Raw genomic sequence first — 22480 nt, 5'->3', positions numbered from 1 at the left:
TTGCAGCCACCCTGCGTGCACTCTATCTAAGTGACAACGATTTTGAAATCCTGCCGCCAGATATTGGGAAGCTCACAAAGTTGCAGATAGTAAGTAATTTATCTAAATTCTTGGAAAATCAATTCACTTTTGCAATGCTTGTAGGAATAGAATCTGGTCAATTTGAGGAGTAGTAGGGTATGTTTGCAGGAATAGACCACTACACCTGGAACTGTTTCTTGTTTACCAGCAGACACTTGTAAATAAATTGGAAGAATTGGGTGTTTAGGAGAGAGGTGGGGGCAGAGGGAGCAGAGTTCTGTTTTAGGCTGCTTTATGGTAACCGAAAATTGTTCTGACTACTTTGTATTCACTCTTAGCTGAGTCTTAGAGACAATGACCTGATATCGCTGCCTAAAGAAATCGGTGAGCTCACTCAGCTTAAGGAACTTCATATCCAGGGAAATCGTCTTACTGTGCTGCCCCCAGAACTAGGTAAGATTATGGATAATCATTTATTTATTTGAATAATAACGATAATGATGCACTGCGTTTCCTCTGAAATGAAACCAGTTGTTAAACTGTAGGAAATGATTACGCTGAAGTCATCATTGCTGCTAATATTTACTTTCCCCTGAGAAACACTCACTTCTTCAGTCCTACTGGATATGCAGGAGTGTCCAGAAGACGATGTGTGTTTGGTTTTATTAGTTTTTTACATGTTATGTTTTCCTTGTGTATTAGTACACCTGGCTGCAAATTTGTATATAGCATCTTGCTTTACATAACATATCAGAAATACTTGGTCTGCAAAGCTGCTATTGTCTCTGACTGGGTTTTGAGAACACTGTTTGGATCAGCCAAAATTATATTAAGCAAAAATTACAGCAGTATAAGTGACTTTTTTGTGAGTTTTCCTATAAAAATAGAAGTTTGATCAACAAGAGTAAAATACAGCTAAATTAGAGGAATTTTTTGTTTTTCTGTTTCAGTAGCCTACCTTTCTTAGTGAGTTGACAGCTCTTTCACTTAAAGCAGTGGAGCTGGTTGATGTACTTTGAATTTGTGATACTGGCCATTCAAATATGGTTACAAGTGGCTTCTTTCAACCTATAAGGTAGAGTATTTCTTTGAAACTTAAGTATCGATTTTGCTGAATTTGTATTGCAGTATTCCATTTTACCTGAGGGGCATTAACTTCAGTAGAAGTTGTGCCTGTTTGCCCTAGCCGGAATTTGGTTTCAGATCTTTTTAAAGATTGTCATAAAATATTTTTGTGGGAATAATGTAGCTGCATCAGTTACCTGTTGTTGAAACATCTGTTACACAGGGTTTATTCCTTGTTTCTTGTTATTGTGGACAGTTGTATAGGGAAGCTTTTTTGTTTCTACTAATACCTTCCAAATACTAGTTCCCAAAATTCTGAAGGATAGTGACTGAAGTTAGCATGATAAAGCAAAATAATATGTTGTCACAAGAACTTGCTTTGACCCATTAGAGAATGTGGCGGTTGTGTGAATAAATGTGACAGTCTGTAATATATGCTTTTTGTTTTATACAGCAAAGTGTCTGCTTTTTTTTTCTATGAGGGGGGACAGATGTTTGTTTTGACTCGTTTGTTTACCCACCGTGGCTTTTTTTGCCTTTATCAATGGAGCAGACTATACGATGCTGAGGTGTTTGGTTTTTTTCCTCACCACAGGTGGATGAAAGTTGCTGTTATTTCCTTAATTTCAGATGTTTATTCCTTGACACAGGTATACTTTCTTTAGATTTTTGTCAAAGTCGTATTTATTTATAAAGTCTCTTTCAACACAATACATTTCAGAAGCATGTAGTGTCTGTAAATGTACTTTTATGTAGCTTCCTAAATTATAGCCTTGTTTTTTCCAGAAAGTGGAAGTTAAATGCTGCACTGAGTCTAACCACCTTCTGTGGCTAATTAAATGTTCTAAACATACTGCTGCCGTACAAGCATAATAGCAAATTCACTGTAAATGGTTTTACCATCATTGTCCAAACCAAATGGAAACGTTTGAAACAAAATTCTTGATGCTTATTTTGCACGTACCTGCAAAACTCCGGATGGCCAAGGAAAGTATTTCTCCTTTTAGTTAACGTTTGTCTGCATTATAGAGCAATATCACTATCTGGTAGAAAAAGGACTTGTAATTTTGCCCCACCTGATCAGGATGAGGTGCATTGACACAGCTTAAGTCCTTGTCACCTCTGTTCTTTATTACTCAAATGCTATTCTATAAATTATACTTTCCTCTTCATGTATTCATTTACCAGTGTTTCATTTTATGGTCTTATCCAAGATCCTCATTCATGATCAGCTGGCATAATTTCTGTTGCAGTCTACGCCATGTGTAGTGCTAGAACTATCTCAAATATTTAAAATAGCCTAGATTTTGGGGCATATTTCCAGAGAACATTACATTGAAGTAGATTTGTTACTTGTGCAACTTGCAAACATATTCACTGTGCAAAGCAATGTTCTTGTTTATTAAATATCAGGCAAACATTTAGGGAATGGATTTTAGTAAATGGAGCACCAGGCTGGGCTTTGGAGGGCTTGTTTGGGGTCCAGTAGGAGGAGGCCACAGGCAAGCATGAATCTGCTGACTGATTAGAAAAGTCACTTCTGTGCAGCCCTATTTTCCCTTCTGCAAACTAGGGCAATGTAGAGAAGCACGCCTTTGCAGACAGTTTTAAAGTCTGCCAGTGAAAGGTGGTATGTGAGTGTTACACCCTAATGAATGTACTCTTAATTCCACAGTCGCCATCTGAGGGAAAAACAATTTTATCTGCTTTCTGAGTTCTCCCTCCTAAATTTTTAAAATGGAATTATAATGTGAGAAGAACTATCCAAATACTTTGTGCTGTCCATGTTGGATAAATAGCTTTTCAATGAGCAGATCCTATTTGCATTAATTGGAGGTACTGCTGCTCCATTTAAAGTAAACAATCTTTCCTCTCTCATTATCACTTTCATAATTAAAGGTGCTGAAGGCTTTTGACTGGCTTAGTTCGGGCACTGATGGACAACAATGAGTCATTAGATGTTCATTTACCAGGGAGATGGGCACAATATAAACACCAGAATAAAGTAGTGCGTTTGAATGAAGAGAAGGGGAGGAGTACATTAAACTGGTTTTTAAAGGTAACGGAAATAAGTGCAGGAGAAGGCGTGGAGAGTAGAGTATGAGAAAAGGCCACAGACAGGGATTGGGATCACAATTTTGGAATGGAGAGAGATACCAATAAATAAAACCCTGCAGTCTGCTCTTAATTTCACCCGATGTGATTGAGCGTGGCACACGCCAGTAAGAGGGCTCAGGGAGATCAGTATTATCCTCCTCTGTGTTTAGCAGAGAATACCTATCACTAATTTAAGAAAAATATTCTTGACCAGAAGGAAAAGAGGGGTCTAGAAGAGTGTACTGGTGCTCTGGGTGAGGGTGCTTGTCTGTAAATATAGTACACTGGAGTGATGAATGCAGGAAACGGCCAGGAGTAGGTGGGTGGAATTTGCAGCTTGTTTTTATCATTTGTCTCTCAAAACCCCGTTCATGAGGAATGGTGGTGGGCAGTCATATATAAACTTTAAAGAGGCGCTGGCATTTTTTTCCCTAGCATTTAAAAGGTTATGTGCTGCATTGTGAGACAAATAAATCATGATTCACTGCAACAACAGAGTTGCAGTCAGTTATATAAATTGCCAAGGAAGCACTAAATCTGTCACTTTGTGTATTCTGACCATTTAACAATTGGAACAGTGTTTGGAAAGAAAGCCGAGTAGAAACAAGAACCATGTAAAGTGGCAGATGCAATTAGTAAGATCAATGGTGGTGGTTTAAGTTCATTGTATGGTCATCTGGGTGGACCCATATGTGCCACGTAAAAGATCTTCTTAGAGAGTCAGGAATGTAAGAGTAGTATATGGTGCAGAATATTCACAAAATGGTAGCTAAATGTAAGTAGCCACCCAGAGAATGTCATTAGCTTATCTGTAGGTTTGCAGTTTTGATGTGAAAACAAATGGAATGATTTTTAAAACCCAGATTCTAATGTTGACTGTGTTCGTTACCTTGCCGCCAACAAACATGTGTGCACACACGTACATGGAGTTCGCTCATGTTTATGCGTGTGGGAAGAGCAATGATTTCTAAGGATGCATTTTTAATTACCATCTTTTCCAAAACTGAACGTTGGCATCAATGGCTTTTAAGTATGCTATTCAATGCTGTTGTAGTTTATAAAATAAGTTCCTCAGGTAAAGGGACACAATATGAAAACTATGAAGTTAGGTACATACTTGAAAAATGGAAGATTCAAGCTCTTTAAAAAAGAAAAAAAACCCAAACCATAGCTTGATGGGGTAAGAAGCCATATTCCTTTTCAAGGAGGGTGAAACATTTTGTAAATTAAATCTGTATGTCAGAATGGCTAAGTAATTCTTTCATCATTTTTTAGTTTTGAACAGCTAAATTATCTTCTGTGGACAAAGGATTGACTTTAAATAGAAAGTTCAAGGAATCCTGCCAAAAGTCTCAATATTTCCATCACAGGAAGACATTTTACAATTTAGGCTTTTGAAATGACTCTAGAATTTGTGAATGAATATTATATTATGCAAAATAGTTGCTGCAGTTGTTTGTTCAAGTTAATATTAAACGAAATAGTTTACTTAGGTAATTATAACAGGCATGTGCAAACATAGAAATCACTTATTTCACAAAAGATATTTCTTTTCTTAATATACTTGATGTAAACGCCCAACTTTTCTTATTTCAGTATAAACTGTCGCTGCACTCTACCTGTGCCACAACACAACAGTGCTCACACCTGCAAATAGAGGTCTGTGGTGCTTGTCAGAAGCTGGGATATCCTGGGGCTTTTTGGACACCAGCTCTGAGTACTGGAACAACTAATTGATATCTTGCAATTTTAAAAAAATTACTTGTTTCTACTTTTGGAACTAAGGCAAAGGTGGTGTAAGAAAGTAAGGAGCTTTACTGAACTTCCCAGTGGATAAACAGAATAACTTGTTTTCTGGGACTACTGATGTAGCAGTTATTAGTTAAGGAGTAATAGAAAATTGTACACAACAAGATAGGTCACGGACAGATTATTTATGTAAGAAAAACATCTCTGAAAATTTGTGAATATTCTAATTGTGTTTCTCATTTTAGACTTATTTTAAGTTAAAAAAAAACCCAAACAAAAAAAAACCCAACACCATCAAAACCCACCACTTTTTGTGTGGTTAGAAACCAGGCAGAGTCCACAAAGTACTTGACGGGATTTAAGGTGTATGGGAAGAGATGACAACTTGCAGTTTTGTTATACGCAGAAAGATGTTTTCTATAGCCCATCATTAAGATTTACACCACAGGCATTCATTTCCTTACACTGCTGTACTCCTTGCCAAAATTCCCAAGGTTCAGATTTGATCTTACATTAGTTTTTGAAATATGCAAGTACTACTGTTGATTGCTACAGTGTGTGTGTAGGCTTTCCTAATGTTGACTGTACTCTGATTATAAGTACCATCAGCATAATAATGATGTTTCTGTCAGCAAATATTTCATCTGTTCTGTCGGAGCTGCAGTAGGTAAGAGTACTGTAATTAGAGCCATCTGAGCAAATGTTATATTTGTTGTTAAATTTGGTTCATTTTACATATTTCATAGTACTTAAAAGTGGTTTTGCTCTTCTGAGTACTTGGCAACCTGTGTTTGAATGGAAGTTTCAAAGGTGTGGGGCAAAAGCAATACAGTGAATCCTTTTTGAACTCATATTTTTAAATTAACTAGATTTTGGCCTGATAAGGACCCTTCAAAGAGAGAATGCTCTGTTGAGTTCATGTGTAATTGAGAATCCCAGGAGAGTTTCTGAGGTTGGAAAAAATGTGCAATATATTTCAAAATAAATTGGGATGCTGATCCTCTAAGCCTGTAATACTTCCTGTGCCATTAAAACGTCTTTGATGTTAAACTACTTTGACATCATGTTAATTCCCTTTGTTCCAGAAACCGTCTGCTGCATAGTGCATTTCTTGGGTTTCTTCACCGGGAACACTTAGCAGTGACTGTCGGGCTTGCTCCTCCAGATCCCGGTCAGCGCCTGACATTTGTTACACAGAGCATGAATGGAATGGTTTTTCCAGCGTGTCACCTTTCAAAGAAAGAAATTGGTGAAACTTAGCAATACTTATAGGTCTTCTAGGAAATGGTGTCTCCTACGTTAGTAATGTTGGAGAAATTAATTTGAGTCATGAGAATATAGGAAACATTTTGAAGTAATTTCTTGGATTTTTGCAAAATGCTGTTTCTTCTGCCATTCCCCTGAGCTACCCACATGACGGCATGAGCCAGGCTGGTTGCCTTGGTACCTGAAGGCTGTGTGTGGTGGAGTTTGGCTGTTGAAACAGCGTGATTTGTCATGTGGAAGTACACGCCATTAGCAGTGTTGTGTGGCTAGAGTCCCTTGTGTGTTGCATTGACTAAGTTCCTGTTTTTTGGCTGTCTGTGAATGTTAATATTATTTATTCTTTCTACTAGTTCTGCTAAGGTCAGGTTCGTTGTGTGGAGTGATGGTAGAAATTGCCAGGGCTCTCCCCTCATTCCCAGAGAGTTAACAGCTCCTCCTGTCATCTGAATATGGAAATGTGAGTTTGCTCAGCCAGGTTAGGTCTATATTCTGCCTGTACTTAATACCTGAAATGTGGTTTAAGGGAGAAGCTCAGCATTTCATCCATTCTGTTGTCTTTCCCAGGTTTCGTCTGCAGTCCTGACCCATTTTGGAGCGGGTTTCCTCATGCCAGACTCCCCGTTACACTCTGGTATAATGATTCTGGCTGACCTTTGCTATGATGCTGAAATTTTGTACAAATATCTCTGGACTAAATTCACTTTGTTTTAAACTCTCTTCTGTGAAAGGCTGAGGTGGGACAGTGCTGGAGAGTAAAATCTTCTTTCCATAGAACTGTAATAGCAGTAGCTGAGGCAATACCAGCTTTCCCTGTATTACTTCACCTTTATGTCAAGGGTAAAGAATTCAAGATTTAGTTGCTCTGCTTTTACTTCATTTCAGCTGTGGTCCTTTTGCTAAGACTTGAAGCAAATGGAGTAGCTATTCTGGGATCCCACAGAATAATCAGAGTCTTTATTTAACTTATCAAAGGGAAGAATGAGAGGAGACGTAGCTGCCGATCCTCAGGAAGGGACGGGTCATCTTTCTCCCTTGTAGATGGGCAGAAGAAGCAGCAGTGTTTGAGAACTAAGGCAGCTCAGTTCAGCACTGAAATAAAGAATGCATTTTTACAATGATGAACCATTTGAACAAGACACCACTGGCAGAGTGTCCATCTCCTGATGTTTTTCAGGCCAGATTTTTTCTGTTTGAAATGTCTTTGTTAAACTCTTCAATTACTGAAATGACACAGAGAGCTACTGTTAGATGTATTCAAGTGAATGTTCAAGTTGTGGTCTAATCTCTGAACTCATTATTGGAAATTCTCATTTACATCTAACAAGTTGTTAGAATAACGTGTGATGTTACAATATCTGCACTCTTGTTTTCTGTAAAACTGAGGACGGGCTTAGGCTTCAGTGTTTGGCTTTCAGATTGCTGGTTCAGCCTTCTCTTACCCTGGGGCTTCCTGTCTAACGCTCAGGTGAGGCCACAGACATTCCTGTGGTCAGAGGAAGGCTTCCAGCCTGCTTCTGTCTGATGGATGCTCTGGAGTGTCTGTTTGGTTTATTTGTATGTACTGAACCTGACTTCTTGTTATTTGAGACTTGAACTTTTCCCCTGTTAGGTAAAACCATCACAAATGCTGTTTCGGGGTTCTCTGAAGTGCTGGTGACCTTCTCCAGTACGAGAACGTGGGGGCGAGAGGGCAAAAGTGTTGCTGGGATCGATCTTTTGGAGGCGCTTCAGTCTAGGTTTAGATTTACTAGTTGTTTTCTTTTAGTGCATAGAAGCTCATCGATAAGCAAACGTATATTTTTGACATATGCTATGGAGCTGTAGATTTGTTTATCATACTGAATATTTCTGTGAATATTTCTGCTGGTTCCAAAAAGATTGAGTCACACTTCACTTATGTACAAGAAGTCTTTGCTCTCTGTTGTCTTACTGCTCCTTTATAACTACTGTTTAAATCTACTCTCTTCTGTTACTAATCCTTCAGAAGTGATAGAGGTCTTCAAAGCAGACATGATCTTACTTGTTTGTAGGAATGGTATGAGTTACTGATGCACAGCTTACATGTGCTTAACATTGGTGTAAAAATCATTTGCTTTTAATAACACTTTGTGGCATAGAAATCAGTATATATTTTCAATTTTTTACATAGATTTTAAGACATCGTTCACAATGAATCCTTTGGTATAATTTTTATGACATAATAGTCATAATATTTCTCCCACCACCACACTCTCTCTCTGTGGAGGCAAAGCACATGCCACAAAAGTAATAAAATTTATAAGCCCTGTAGTGTAAAGCAAATCTAAACCAAGCCAGGACAGACGTATTTTTACATACAACCTAAGTTTAAATTTAGTGTAGTGGATTGATCCCTTACTTAGCCTTTAATAAAACAGGATTCAAGAAATAAAACTAATTTCATTCCTCCCATCCTTATGTACGGCAGTGAGAGAGTAAGACCTTTGTGTTGTAGAGGGAAAGAACATTTAAACTGCAGCCTTAAGAGGAATCGCTGAGAGGGATGTGTTACAGCCTGAGGACTCTCCTTGAGGTCAGAGCGGTAGAGTGCAGGCTGGAAGGTGGGTCAGAGCATCAACGGGACACAGATGTGAAACTCAACAGTATGCAGGCCAAAAATTATTTCCATTGATTTTAATGAAGCTCCACTAGGGATGAATTTAAACCATTACAAAGAAGCGTTGATCTGGCATTTTACAGCTAGGATCATGTTTCTTATGCTGAATGCCAATGTTCACTTCTCAAATGTCAGAGTTGTTTAATTACTTTATTTCATCTTTTAATTTTTGAAAGTATTTAAAGTGTTGCCAAGGGGCGTTCGAGTGGAAAGGACAAGTCAGGTTTGTCCTCATTCTGTTTTCTTTTGCTTGTATTGAAGTCATGCCTATGTACACTAGTCATACCTTACTGTACCTTAAGTATACATACATTGGGTAAATATTATACACTGCATGTATCATACGTCACGAGAGGATGAGGGGCTTATAGTTGCATATAAGAGATGCTTGAAGGCTAGATCTAACGGACGGGAGGAGCCTGGGAGGTCTGGAGACACCCTTGGTCAAAGTGATAGGTAGCATTATCACTGCTCTGACACTTTCTGCAAACATGACTGCGGGAGGCAGCACTTTATTTGCTTTTATGAGCTCTTTTCTGACCTTTGCAGGCAGTTGAGCAAAATATGAATGTTCACACAAACCACTTCTTATTTCAACAGCACTGAAGGAAAATGATAAGAAACATTAACTATCATGTTTTAGATCAAACGCAGGATAGATTCATTGAGGGAGGTGCAGGGAAACTGTAGCTGCCTTTTCCCTTTAACATCGCTCAGGGTGGGGTGTGCCCGCTGTCACACGAGATATCCCTTCTGCCTACCCATGGCTGTGGGAACTCTGAATTTAAGTAGTGATAAGTGGTATTCTAGTCAATGGATGGCAGAAGCTAGGATACACGAAAATTAAAAATATGCATAGTTTGATTATGTCCTTGAATTTTCGAGGGTTTGTTTTGGTGTAGATCTATTTACTGTGGCTTCCAGGTGGCAGCTAACGAGATTTGGGCAGCAATTTTCAGGTCTGCACAGCTTACTAGTTGGGCATAGGAACAATTTGTTTTTAAGGTGGGTTAAACAGAGAAGTTCAGTCACACTGATCCAGTCAAACTTAATGGTTCAGGATCATCTTTAGATACGACGAGTGCTGAGACAGGGAAAAAAAAAAAAGCCAAGATCAGGTATTTCTGAGACCACACAGCTGGCTCCTTTTAGAAGGTTTTTGGTCATCCCATGCAGGCCATCCACAGCAGTCAGCTGTTAGACCTGTATCTCTCTCTTCTGTTTTCCAGACTGTTGTCTTTTCAGTGTCTGCTCACCGGCAGCAGCTTATGTCCACTTTGCATTCTTCCTACTTGGAAATCTATGTCTGTTCAAGATAGAAAACTTAAAAAAATATCCTTTAGGCTTAGAAATTAGAAGAGTCTTTAAGCATGTTGGACCTGGGTTCTGAGATATACAGTTTTGATGATTTATTTATTTATAAGAATAATTTTAGAAGCATTCAAAAATAATTTGAGAAGAATTTCTATGATCTAGGAAAGGGGCTGTGCTGACTAGTCTTAAAGACAGCCTTCTTCTCTCTGTCAGAGGCATGTGACTGTAATGCATTTCAGTGGAGTTGGTCTCTTTCAGTGTGGCAAAATAGCAAGAACCTTAAGTTCATTATGAAGAAATACAATTTCAGTCTCCTAGTTATGCCAAATTTTAGAGATGATAAACAAATATTTTTAATAGGCTGATATGCATGGACAGAACAAACCAGCAATGATCAATGCAATCTCCAACCCCAATATATTTTGTGATTGAATCTTCAGTACTGTTTTTTTACTAGAGGCAATTTTGTATTTTGCTTACTAAAAATATCCGAGGGATTTGATGTGATCTGTGTAGCAGAACAGTATATAAATTTCCTAAAGGCCTGGGGATAGTGTTTTGCTGATACTGCTGTTAGACCATATGCATGAAGGCGCATCTGCCATGGCTTTTTCCCTGGTCCGTGGCTCTAATGCTACAGGGAAGGAATAACAGCATCTCTTAGCATAGCGTTGCCGTAGAAAAAAAGTCTAGGCAAGGATACTGTTGGGGGGGGACACATCTGTAAGGTATCCAGTTGCATAGCACTCCTGTGGTGAGCCTGGTACCAGAGCCATTGCTTCAGGCGGGTTTGATCATCTCTTCCATGCTGCTGGGTTCATCTTGGTGCACTGAGGCAGAAGAGTTCATGCAGGGCTTCCGTGTGTTTGGTTACCCCAGCACGTAATGTTCCTGAGATGTTACTGAGGCTTGGGACTCCTGGATGTCCTGCAGCCAGAGCAGGATTAGGTAAGCCCTTGATTCCCACATGGTTTAGTTGTAAAAGCAGAACGGACACCAGGATATGGCCCCAAGCAATAAATGGTTATGCAGGAGTGATGTTTTCATCCTGTCTCGGTTTTAATTATATGACTTCTTTGTTCTCCAGTGGCTTGCCTTATGGCAGGAGTGTTAGACTTTGTTTCCTCCCTAGTGCTGGTAAGGTGGGGTGGGCTCTCTGTGACTTCTTACCCTGCTTAGTTTTCTGCCCATTTCTGTCCTTCGTTTCCAGACAGAAATTTCAGTATGGAACAGTGAGGAGTTTAAAGCATCGGGTGCCCTGTCCTCCCAGCTTTCTGTGAGGGCAGCCCTCTGTTACTCCTTTGTGGAGGAGCACCTCCTCTCTGCCTGGTCCTTGCCCTGAGGACAGACAGGTTGTACCTTTTCACGCTGCAACACTTGATTGAATTCTTGAAATAAAACCCCGGGCTGTGAGGTGACAGCTGACCTCTTGCTCCAGCTGTAGGCTGCCGGAGGGACGGGCTGCCAGGATGACATGCAGAGGGGCATCCTGGGCAGGGACGGGTGGATTTCAGTGCAGATTGTGGACTTTTGGGTGCCCCAGTTTTCTCTGTAATGAGGTTAATTTTACGCTTAGGGCTTCTGCCTGCCCCTTCCCTCTGAAGGTAAAAAATAGTATCTGTACCTGCCGCCAGTGTTTTTTGGGGAAAAACAGAAGGTGGAGGAAAATAAAGTGGTTACTTTGGCATGGAGACCTATAGTTCATTTTGCTTCAGTCCTCTTTTTGCTGTAAGATTTCTTTGGCTTTAGGAGAATAGTATTTATTACAATTAATTATGCTTAAATGGGCCGTGCATGGTATTTGGAATGGAAGTGGGCGCACTACGCTGTGGGGATGGAAAAATGCAGCAGCATCCCCTGGGAGTTACAATTTCTGACACAGGTCAGGGTGAGAGGATTCAGCTGAGACCCTGGCTGTGGAGATTTTGGGAGTGTGTGACTTCTTCCTGTAAGCACCATTGAATTCGATCCATGATGGGGCCAAGCTTGCCTCCCCAAATTTAACTATTTTTATCAGTTGTACACAGATTGATCATTTTACCTGGATGCAGTACTTGCAGAGCTGTAATTATAAGTGAGTGCTTACAGCGTTGGTAGTTCTGGAGAGCAACGTATGTGGTTTTTTTACAGGTAATAAAATGGAAAATCCAATTTGCAATTGCAAAGCAAGCCCCTGAGTGATACATGGTCTTCATAGCAGCACCGGTCAGAGGGTTATGGCTAATCACAGTGCCGGCTTGCTTCCCCGGTGGCCTGCGCCTGCAAACTGAATGGCGAGCAGCGTGAGCCTGCGCTCTGAGCCAGCCAGCGCAGATTTAGACACACCGGTTTCTAGCTTATTAGGTCCTCTTTGTCACAGTACTTAATCCTGCTTCCTGATCCTTGTTAGAACAGGGCTGCCGAGTCCCTTAATAAAGGAGATGGGTGCAAGGCTCCTAACGAGGCGCACTGAAGCGTGAGGCAGCGAGGGCAATTGCTGCCTGGCTGACAGAGGGGTGAAATGCTCCCTGCCTGTTATTTCAAAAGAACAGGTCTCAGACAGCTGACAGATGAGCTCGCTAAGGTAATGGTAACTTGTTGATGGGCTGGTATGAGATGCATGACATCTTTTCACATGGTATAATGGTCTGTCTTTACTCTAATTGTGTTAACCCTTTTTACGGAGAGAAACGCATCGAGGACTAGCTGTAGCATAGAACATGCGCCGAAATGGCCAGCAAGCACACGGCTTGCAGCAGCTCCCGTAGCATGCATGTGTGTTCATCCTACTTACGTGAGTGCCTTTAATTTTGAAAAACTAGCACATCAGGTTGATTTCAGATTTCTCTGATAGCTTGGCTCAGTCAGTCTTCAAAACATTGTAATTAATTTTTTCTTTGTTTCCCATAGTTAAAGATTTATATTTTTTTTATTATTTGTTACTTTAGATTTCTGGAGGGATGGTAGGCCTCTCTTCATCATAAAATTCACAAAATTCACAAAAATGAATTTAAAATGATAGCACAGATTTCTTAATTTAAAGAACACAAGAAAATATTTCAATGGCTAGACTGTCCTGGAATTGAGCCTGTTGTATCCATAGTCATGAGGAGTTTCAGTAGAGCACGTACTGTTTTGATTTTGGGTGGTAAACATTTACAAAACAAACAAACTAACCCCAAGCAAACCCCTAAAAGGTCTCTTAAGCCTTCCTGTCAATACAATAGGTAAAACCGGCATGTTGCAAGAATGACCTTTTTGTTTTTCTCAGTATAGTGAACTATAACCACAGATCAGTGGTAGGATCTTGGTACAAACACCACGTTGGGCACTGGGAAAGCAAAAAGCCTGTTGGGCATCGCTTGTTGACGTTAGCTTGGAGCAGCGATGGAGAAATGCTTTGCAATGCTAAGCTTCAGCAGAGCAAACTCCTACCACAGCATCATTCTCCTTTCATTCCTGTGAGCCATGGTGGAGAGGGATGCCTTGCTGAATTGTCCCATAGGCCTGAAGATTATGTTTAATGGTCAAGTTATGCAAGACTTTTAATGCTGCAACAGAGCTAGGAGGTTCGGAATTAGGAATCGGGAAGCCCCAAGTTCTACTGCAGTTGTTTTGCCTGTGCTGAGTGAAGTTCTACTGCAGAAGGACACCCCAACACCTATGCACTATTAAGCCCTGCTTGAAACTCATTTGAAGAATAAATATGATGTGCAGTGGGCTGAGTTCAATCCTGTTGTGCAATATGTAGTAGCATATATGTAGAATAGAGTGGAACTGCATCCATCATGGTGGGAACTACTATGTCCTCCTTTTCTTCTCCACAAAGACTGAAATATTTGCTTTTATTATGGTTGTACTCTCTGAAACGAATGAAAAATGTTATATTCACAGCAAGATATTTCTTTCAAATTTTTCATATTTCAATTTTTTTTTCATACACTGTTTTGTTTAATCCCTTTCAGGTAATTTGGATTTGACTGGTCAAAAGCAAGTCTTCAAAGCAGAGAACAATCCTTGGGTTACCCCTATTGCTGACCAGTTCCAGCTGGGAGTATCTCATGTTTTTGAATACATTCGTTCAGAAACATATAAGTAGTAAGTATTACATGTCACTGGTATACTGTAGCTGTGTTGGTTTTTTTTCCTGTAGTGTGTTGGGCAAAGTGTTACCAGCTACCCCCCTTCTTTCGTAATCTAGGCAGTAGCTTGGTCTTTAGGGCAAATATGCAGATCTGTACATTTATATTAAAGAATTTTGCTGACAAGGAGGTAAATAAATGTGATTTAGACATGCTAGAGAAGCACAAAGACTGATATTTTTCTGTATCTGTTGTTCATTTCTAAGAGCTCTTAAGTAAGAGATATAAAAGATCAAGGATTACAAGCCTTTGAGAAGTACTAATTTTAAGTATGTACAGTAAGGTGTTATACATTGAAATAGATATTTGGTAACATTTTTGGATGCAGGTGGTTATGTTTTGAAGGAGATGTCCAGAATTCAAACCTGGTTTGATCTGGACTGGTTTCCAAAAGTCTCCAGCCCTCGTAATTGAAATACAGGTACTAATGCTTTCTTCAACAGTGTAACTGGAAAAAAGTGAACCTCGTGCTGGGACTTCTCCATGCTAAGCATTTGTTTAGGAAATAATGTCTTTAATCATTCACTGAATTGAAATATTTCTTCTGAGTAAAAATTTCCATGATACCAATCCACAGCAAAACTTTAGATGGGAAGTTATTTTTATGTGTCTGTCAACAACCTTGATGCTGTCTTCCTAGAAGCAATAGGTAGTACAACACACAGTACAATCTCTAGGCTGGAAAGTTAGTTTTTGCATTTCCCCTTTATTTTAAAAATATATTTTAATAATTTAGCAGCATTTCTGACAATTTTTTATACAGTAGCTGTCTGAACTCAATTACCAAAGGAGAATATTCACAAGTGAAGGTTTTGGGATTTCAATTAAGTAACTGAGATGTAAATTTCTATATGAAACTAAATGATCCAGCAATGGCTTTTGTAGGCCATTCTTCATTGACAGAATTTAAGTGAAAAGGATCACAGATGGGAGAGTGGTTACAAAAATTGTGTATCTCAGAAGTGTCCTGATATTTGTGCTGTAATATGTGTTCTCAAGATAGATTTAAGTAGGCTGCAACACCCTTCTTCCAGTAGTACTCTGTACTACAGACATGGTGTAGGGGAACAGCTGTCTATGTCCTTAGACCATCCCTTCCCCACAGTCTGTTGTGTAGCTACATCTAGATTTCTTGATAATGTTTTGTTATTTTTTTTATTGCCAATTTTATATTTCTGTTTGCTGAGCAATGTAGATTAGGGACCCTCATGCAGTGCTCACAGGGACAGCGCTGGGCATCATGAGGTCGGTGAAGTTTTGAGGACTGAAGTGCAGTTTTGAGAATTTGACCCATATTCAGTTTGGGGGGGTGGGGCGCTGCTGTTATGTATCTATAATTAAAAAAGAAAAAAGATTTTATAACTGTGGATATATTAAACAGCTCTGGCAACTCTCCTTGTGCAATCAAAATTGACATAAAAGGTTCTATAATTCATCAGTTGCCTCAACTATTGTTCTTTGTTTTAAATTAGCCATATTATGTTTGCTGTCTTGTTCTTTGCTGAGGTGTAACAGTGTCTTGTTGGCTAATGGGCTGATTTTGATTTTGTCCACAGTAAATAGTTGAAGCCTGTATAGTTAACAGTGGAAGCAAAATCAGACTCTACCCATTAATAGGGGGAAAAAATAAAATCAAAGAATCTTTCCATGGCTCATTCATAGCTTCGATTTTGATTTTAGAGGCTTATTCAATGAAAATGTCATTATTTTCAAAGATTAGTGATGAAAACCAAATACATGCAGATGTTAATAATTAGATATCTTTTTGTTTATATTCAGCATATAACCATTTTATATTTAAACCATAAATAAAAAATATCTGTATATTTTTGTTAGAATCCCAGTAGCAACTTCTTTTGATTCTTGATTGTACTTGTTTCATGTGCTATAAAGAGAGTTTGTGGATTTTCCTGCTGAAAAAGGTTGTCCTTTTTATTTCCAGTTCCCTTTAAATAGGTGATCTCAGAATTACTTGGATGCCACCTGCTGCAGACGTTTTTCTGTTTGCATTTGATTTTTAGGTGTTAAAATTCATAAGCAATAGCATAATCTAGGTAGCAGGTTTAGTAGCATTATTGTGCACAAAAGCAAATAAGCTGTGAACACAGACGAAATGAAAACTCCTTTTTATGATGAAATTTTGATCTTTTCCCACTAACAGCTATATACCACCTCCAACTTCCTTTTTCTTTCAGAGCCTATGTCCAGGTACTGCGTCTTTTTTCTCATTAAGGAAATAACAAGGTTGAGATGTGAATGCAGTAATTTTCTTGGTATATATCTAACTAAGCAAAATTGAACTCTTGGGGGTTTTTTTGGTCATTCAGCCAAAAGAAAAATTTAAAAATTAACTTGCAGCATTTGATAGACCCAGCCAGCTTAACTTTTACTCTGAGACAAAGCAGTACAGTTAAATAGATGATTGGACAGAATGCTGTTTAGATAACCTCCCTTGCAACACTGAGAAGAGAGAACAGCTCATATATGTTAGCAGCTGACAATCATATCAGTAAGTTTATTTTCAAGTACTTTCATACACCAGGAACTGTGCATCTATATGGTAGATGGATTTTGAGCTCCAGAGATGGTAATTGTCTCTTTATGCCCATTGCTTTTGCTGGCTGATTGGAAATATTGATTTTACTTTGTTTACAAGTCTAACATTGTCTATACTAGCTAAGACAGAGAGGGTATGCTCATACAATCACAAGTGCCAAGTTTCAGGGGCTTAGCAAGTTGCGTTTCACTAAGTGGGTTTATGCTAATACAGTTTATTTTGTGTTTGCAATGACTAGAACATCATATTTACTCAGTTGCCGTTATCTCAGCCAGAAAGTGGTAACTCAGTGAGTCTTGGCAACACACTCCCTTGCATTCATGTTACTACACCTTGAGGTTTCTACTGAGGGCTGGCAGAAGCCATAACTGTACGCTGTGGTCAGTATCGGAGATTTCCATTCAGATTCTGTGAGGTTCCACTTGTAAAGCAAATACCAAATAGATCACAAACCTCTTCTTTCATTTGTGAAATGTACTGGCTGTTTCAAGCATATTTAGTGAAAAATTACACACCATTTTTAGCCTTGTCTTAGGATATTCATGCTCTAGTGATTAATTGGTAAGTAGGAATGACACCCGTGAAGGATGATTATGTCTAAAGATAAAATGTCATTTGTCTCTCATACTTTTACATTTTCACACTCCTGTTTTACATCGTACTTACACACTAAGTATGAAACTGGAATAGCTCTTCACTTCAGAAGCATGTTAGCCAGTAGGACCCTCAGATCAGCTCTTCTTACTTTGTAGCTTCTTTCATTTCCTTTAATTTCCTTACCTTGCATGAGAAATGATGCCAGGTGATTTTTTTCAACCCTCATTTTTCAAGGCAGAATTGTGCTGACAAAAAGATGGGCCATATATTGTGGCATAAAACGTGTGTGGAGGGGCTCTTAATTCTTAACAGAAAAATCAGCAGCTTTTGGCACTTTGCTAGCATTTGTTGGCTAAAATACACCCACTGCACATATCATCCTGTGACAGCATCATTTGGAAATAGGTCAGTTTGCCATGCATATAATGATTCTTAATCTCTGCCATTCTAACTTTCTGAAAGTTAAGTTAGTAAGCTGAATTTTGGCTTTGATTCTATATGTATACTCAGGAGCTGCCATTGAACTCCCCGTGCGGTGTCACGGTAGTGTTGAAAAGCAGTTGAACTTGCTCAAACAGTAAAGGGTAATGGCAACCTCATCTCCTCAAAGGGCTTAACTAAATGTTTTATTTTTTATTCATGCCTTTAGTCAACTTTCAAAGTGACCTTTATGTTCTAAGCATATTCTCAGAGGATCGTCTCTGTCTAGGGTACTGACAAAGAGATGATGGATTGTATGATTTAGTGGTTACAATGTACTTAGACAAGTGAAGACAGACATGAATGTTTGAAAGAAAACGGTGAATTAAGCTCCTATGAAGACCTGAAATCTTGTGATGCTCGTCAGGATCAGTGTAAGATAATTAGTGATTTGATTGAGATGAGGTAAAGCTGAGACGTGCTGTTGGTACCAGTGGGTGGGTTTGGTTGCTGGCACTTACAGCAAAGTTAATCCAGAAAGCCGCTCTTTGGGTACATTTCTGGCATTAATCTTGTGCTTTTGATCAATCTTCACGTGAAACTTGCTCTTTGCCTGTTTGTTCTTGTAACGAAAGGGTAGTGATTTTGCTTTTATCACAGCAGAGTCTATTGCAGCCATCATCACCTGATAGTATAATCTCAGCTAAACCAAAACAATTTGCTAGGTCCTGAGTGCTTAGAACCCAGAAATCACCTTTTAACATTTTATTTAATGATTGTTGTCTCCCTGTTTGACCTCCTTATTCCAGTGAGGCAGAATTATGATAGAACAGTCACCGTTTGTTAAGTTTCTAGAAAGCAGGTTTTCCCCACGAGGCAGTCAATTTGCAGTCAAGAGTCTCCGCAAGATGTTTTGCGAAAGGAAGTAAGTTGCACTTTTCACATTTCCATCAGGAAGGGTGGTAGAAGAGCAAGCCATTTTAAAGACTGACACATTAACTCTTACGAGAGGAAATGGTTTGACAAATGCTGTGCTGAGCATATATCACTTGGCAGCATTGGAACATAGGTTTCCCTGGGCAGGCTGCTCTGTGCTAGGCATTATAATTGAAAACCTCATTTTATCGGCAGTGACAGTCTGGAAAAATCCCCTCTTGATTCAGTCGTCTATTTAGAGATAATTGCCCCAGCTTTCTTCTTGAGAATGAATTGTACTGGACCCCCACTATTATGTAGCAGCTGCTTCCAAGGCAGCAGACACAGGTCATGAAGTAAAAGATTCTTCTCCTGGGTTATATTAATGGAAGAGTATTTCAGCATTTACCAACTAGAGATACTCAGAGTAATGCACTAGAATACAAATAGTATCTTGAAATAACTCCAGTCCTTATTCCACAGTTGGTAAAGCCAATCAAATTTCAGCTGTGTGACTGGTGCTGTCCAAGATGTAAAGATGATGATCAGTAAAACCACGTACCACAGAGTGGAAAAGAGGTCAAACAAGTAAAAAAATCCATGTGTTGGTTGGGAAGCATGCTGGGGAAGTGGGAATTGCCAGCGGTTGAGGTGGAGGCATCAGCAGGTTGAACTGAGAGGACAGATTGTCCTGCAATGGTGTTACTTGTGCAGCGTGGTCTTGGACCTGCAAGAATTTCTTTTTTTTTTTTTATGTTAGCACAAAAAGCAGGAGTATTTAAGTGATGTTTGCTGATGACACAAAGCTAGCAGCAGAGAAGAGAATCAGCACGCTGCACAGGAAGAATTAGCAAATGAAGAGAAATGCTTGGGTGTATTAGTTACAGGTTTTCTGTGAGCCACCAGTGTGATATGCTGGAGTGAGGGGAAGACAGAGAGAAGCACAATCTCCAGAGCTGGGTTCAGCAAGTGGAAATTTTCCAGTACAGAAAAGGAAACACTACACACTTCTGGTCATCATGTTCATTAAGGATGAATTCAGGCAGGAACAGGCAAAGTGAGGAAGGATAAAAGTATGATAAAAGGAATGAAGAGCCAAGAGTAGATTTAAAAGGTACATGGTTTATTTGGCAAAGCAAAGCCTGATAACAGAGATCATTGCTGTCATTGGGAGGGACAGGGGGAGGAAGAGACTTCATTTAAGGCATAAAAAAACAGTGGGCATAAGAACAAATATAAATAAGCTGGTCAGGTGTATATTGGAAGGAAGGTCTCTAATTACTAAGGGAGCAAGGTGTAATAACTTTCTAATAGAAGTAGCCTTTTGACAGAAGAAATGAAAGCCAAAATCGTGTTTGTTTCAAAGTGAGCACGGGTCAATCTGAGCAGGCGCATATGACATGATTGCTTATGGCAGAGGTCGGCATGCCTGTGATGCAGGCAGACCTTTGTGCCCCTGTGTTCATGTCTCCAGATTTTCCCTATATGTTTAGGGAATGTATATTGCACAGTGCAGTTGACATTAAGCTAAGGGAGATAAAGCTCTGTTGTCTGTTAATATAAATAAGGCAAAAGATTGTTTTGCATATTCCTGCATTTAATAACTTGTTTTATTTAAACATGTATGGCAGTTTTGTGCAATGTTTAAAATGACTAAAATTTTTCAATAACCTAATAATTACTTGTTGTTATATAAATTATATAATCATTAGGAAAAATTCATTTGGGGCTATAAAAGTCTTCCTAATATTCTTTTCTTTACTTAGATTGAAGAGATACGTAGAGAGAATGCTTCTCTTTGGCTGTCTCTAAGTAAAATTAAATAACTTCTTGTATTATCCAGTCATTCTCTGATGTTGTAACAATACCAAAAAGAACTGAACTGAGCACAGTATGATCTCAGGAGTAATTTCTAATGGTGAGTATTCTGGACTCTCTGGGGGAAATAAAGACCATAAAGAGGAACACAGATCAACTGCTTTAAACATCTAATGTAGATTTGATTCAAAGGAGTACGGTTAGATGCCTCAGCTGTTTGTATGATGCACAGAGGTCAATGAAAATTTAAAGAACTTGGATTGTGTGAGTCTATCCTGCCTTGCTAAGAAAAATAATGATGTGCTATTTTCCTTCTTCATTTTTCTTTTGTCATTAGTATTCTTTGGTAGTTTGTGGAATAGAAGGCTTCATGCATTAGTTTTCTTTTAGACTCAGTTCTACAAATACTTCTAGAACAGGTGTTCTTATTGTTCCTAGAGGGATTGCTCTTGTGCATCTGCTTGTAGGATGAACCTTTTGTAAGTACTTCTCTTCCCTTCTCATTTGCAGTGTGGTTGTCCTGGGCCCACAGGACAGGAAATAAGATGGTGTTATGTGTCCAACAGCCTGTTGCTGGAGCTCACTTCTATATTTCAGTGACTTTTTAGCCTGACATATTTACCATTTGGCCCCTGAAATGGATGCACCATCTGTGCCAGTGGTAGCTGTGACCTTGTGTATTTTGGGGTGGTTTCACAGACTGGGTAAAGATAGTGGAAAAGAGATGACCTCAATGATCTACCTTAGGTGAGATTCTCTGAGATGCCACATCTCCTGTGAAAATGAACTCACGGCAAATTAAGCTTCCCTTGAAGGATGGCAGGAAGCAAGATCCATCATAACTAAGAAATAAATGAGTGTTAACAATCCTGATTCACACATTTTGATCACATACCAGTAAAAAAATTTTAATTAACCAATAAAAATCTTTTATCAACCTGATGTGGGGAAATATAAAAATGTCATTTACGTTTGTTTCTGTTGTACCACAGTCATGGCACTGTATATTTTATATGAAAATACTGATTCGTATTCCAACCAAATGTTGTATTTATTGGCTGTATTTTAAAAATTGATAAATATATTAGTACATTATTTCCAACAGAGAAAAATAGATGACTCGGAGCCCTGACATCTTTAGACAGCATTTACATGCAAATCTGTAACTCTTCCCTAAAGAAGAGCAAACTGGAACCCATGTTGAAAGATAAACAAGAAAAACAGTATCTCTGTATATTTGTGTTTATATATTACTAAGATGGATATGTAATAAAAACAAAACTATCACTGAAGTTCCTGACAGATATAGATACTGCACAGATAAATACTGGTCTAACTACTGATATTACCATTCCCATTGATGTGAACTCTCATATAAAGTTTAGAATATTATGCAGTAATCCATTTACCATGTCAAGGATGATAACCCAGGGTTTAAGTCACTGGGGCAGATGTCTAGGGCTGTGTTAGAAGCAGAATTGGAATGAATAAGTGAGGAAAGAGCAGAAGCTGGGGACTTGATGAAACCAAAGGTAGGGAAACTGTGACAGTAGGATACAGGATTTGAGTAGGGAAACAAGACAAAGTTGCATCTAACTGTAGGGCAAGGCAAGATCAGTAGCTGAGTTAAAAATCAGTGGTAATTATGGTAAAACCCAAAATGAGAAACAGGTAGAGAGGTATTGAAGAAAGTGGTAAGAAACAGAATTGAGGACGTGGCGTAGAGGACACGTTGGGGTCTAAGCAAGCAAGCAAAGTGCGAGATCCGCAGCTGCAGGCAAGTGGCACCGTGAACAGGAAAAATGATGGGTGGGGTTCAATAAAGTACGTGTGGTGGGAAAGAGGGGCAATCCAAAGTGGGATCTGTCTTGTTAGGCCCTTAGTCTTCGGAGAGACTGGTTATGG

At 39.1% G+C, this 22480-nt stretch overlaps 1 protein-coding gene across 2 annotated transcripts in view; it reads left to right on the top strand.

The window, feature by feature from the left end:
• The window catches only part of RSU1 (Ras suppressor protein 1), a 112808-nt gene that overhangs the window by 35186 nt on the left and 55142 nt on the right, over window positions 1-22480 (top strand). For both annotated transcript variants that reach the window (XM_054817309.1, XM_054817310.1), the window contains exons 6-8: window positions 7-89; window positions 360-474; window positions 14092-14224. In XM_054817309.1, coding sequence (XP_054673284.1) covers window positions 7-89; window positions 360-474; window positions 14092-14224 — 331 coding nt within the window. The remainder of the gene's footprint in view (window positions 1-6; window positions 90-359; window positions 475-14091; window positions 14225-22480) is intronic.

This window comes from Grus americana, chromosome 2 (assembly GCF_028858705.1).
Source record: "Grus americana isolate bGruAme1 chromosome 2, bGruAme1.mat, whole genome shotgun sequence".
Lineage (NCBI taxonomy): Eukaryota > Metazoa > Chordata > Aves > Gruiformes > Gruidae > Grus > Grus americana.
Note: the sequence above shows the minus strand (reverse complement) of the source record. Positions and strands in the feature narration are given on the sequence as shown.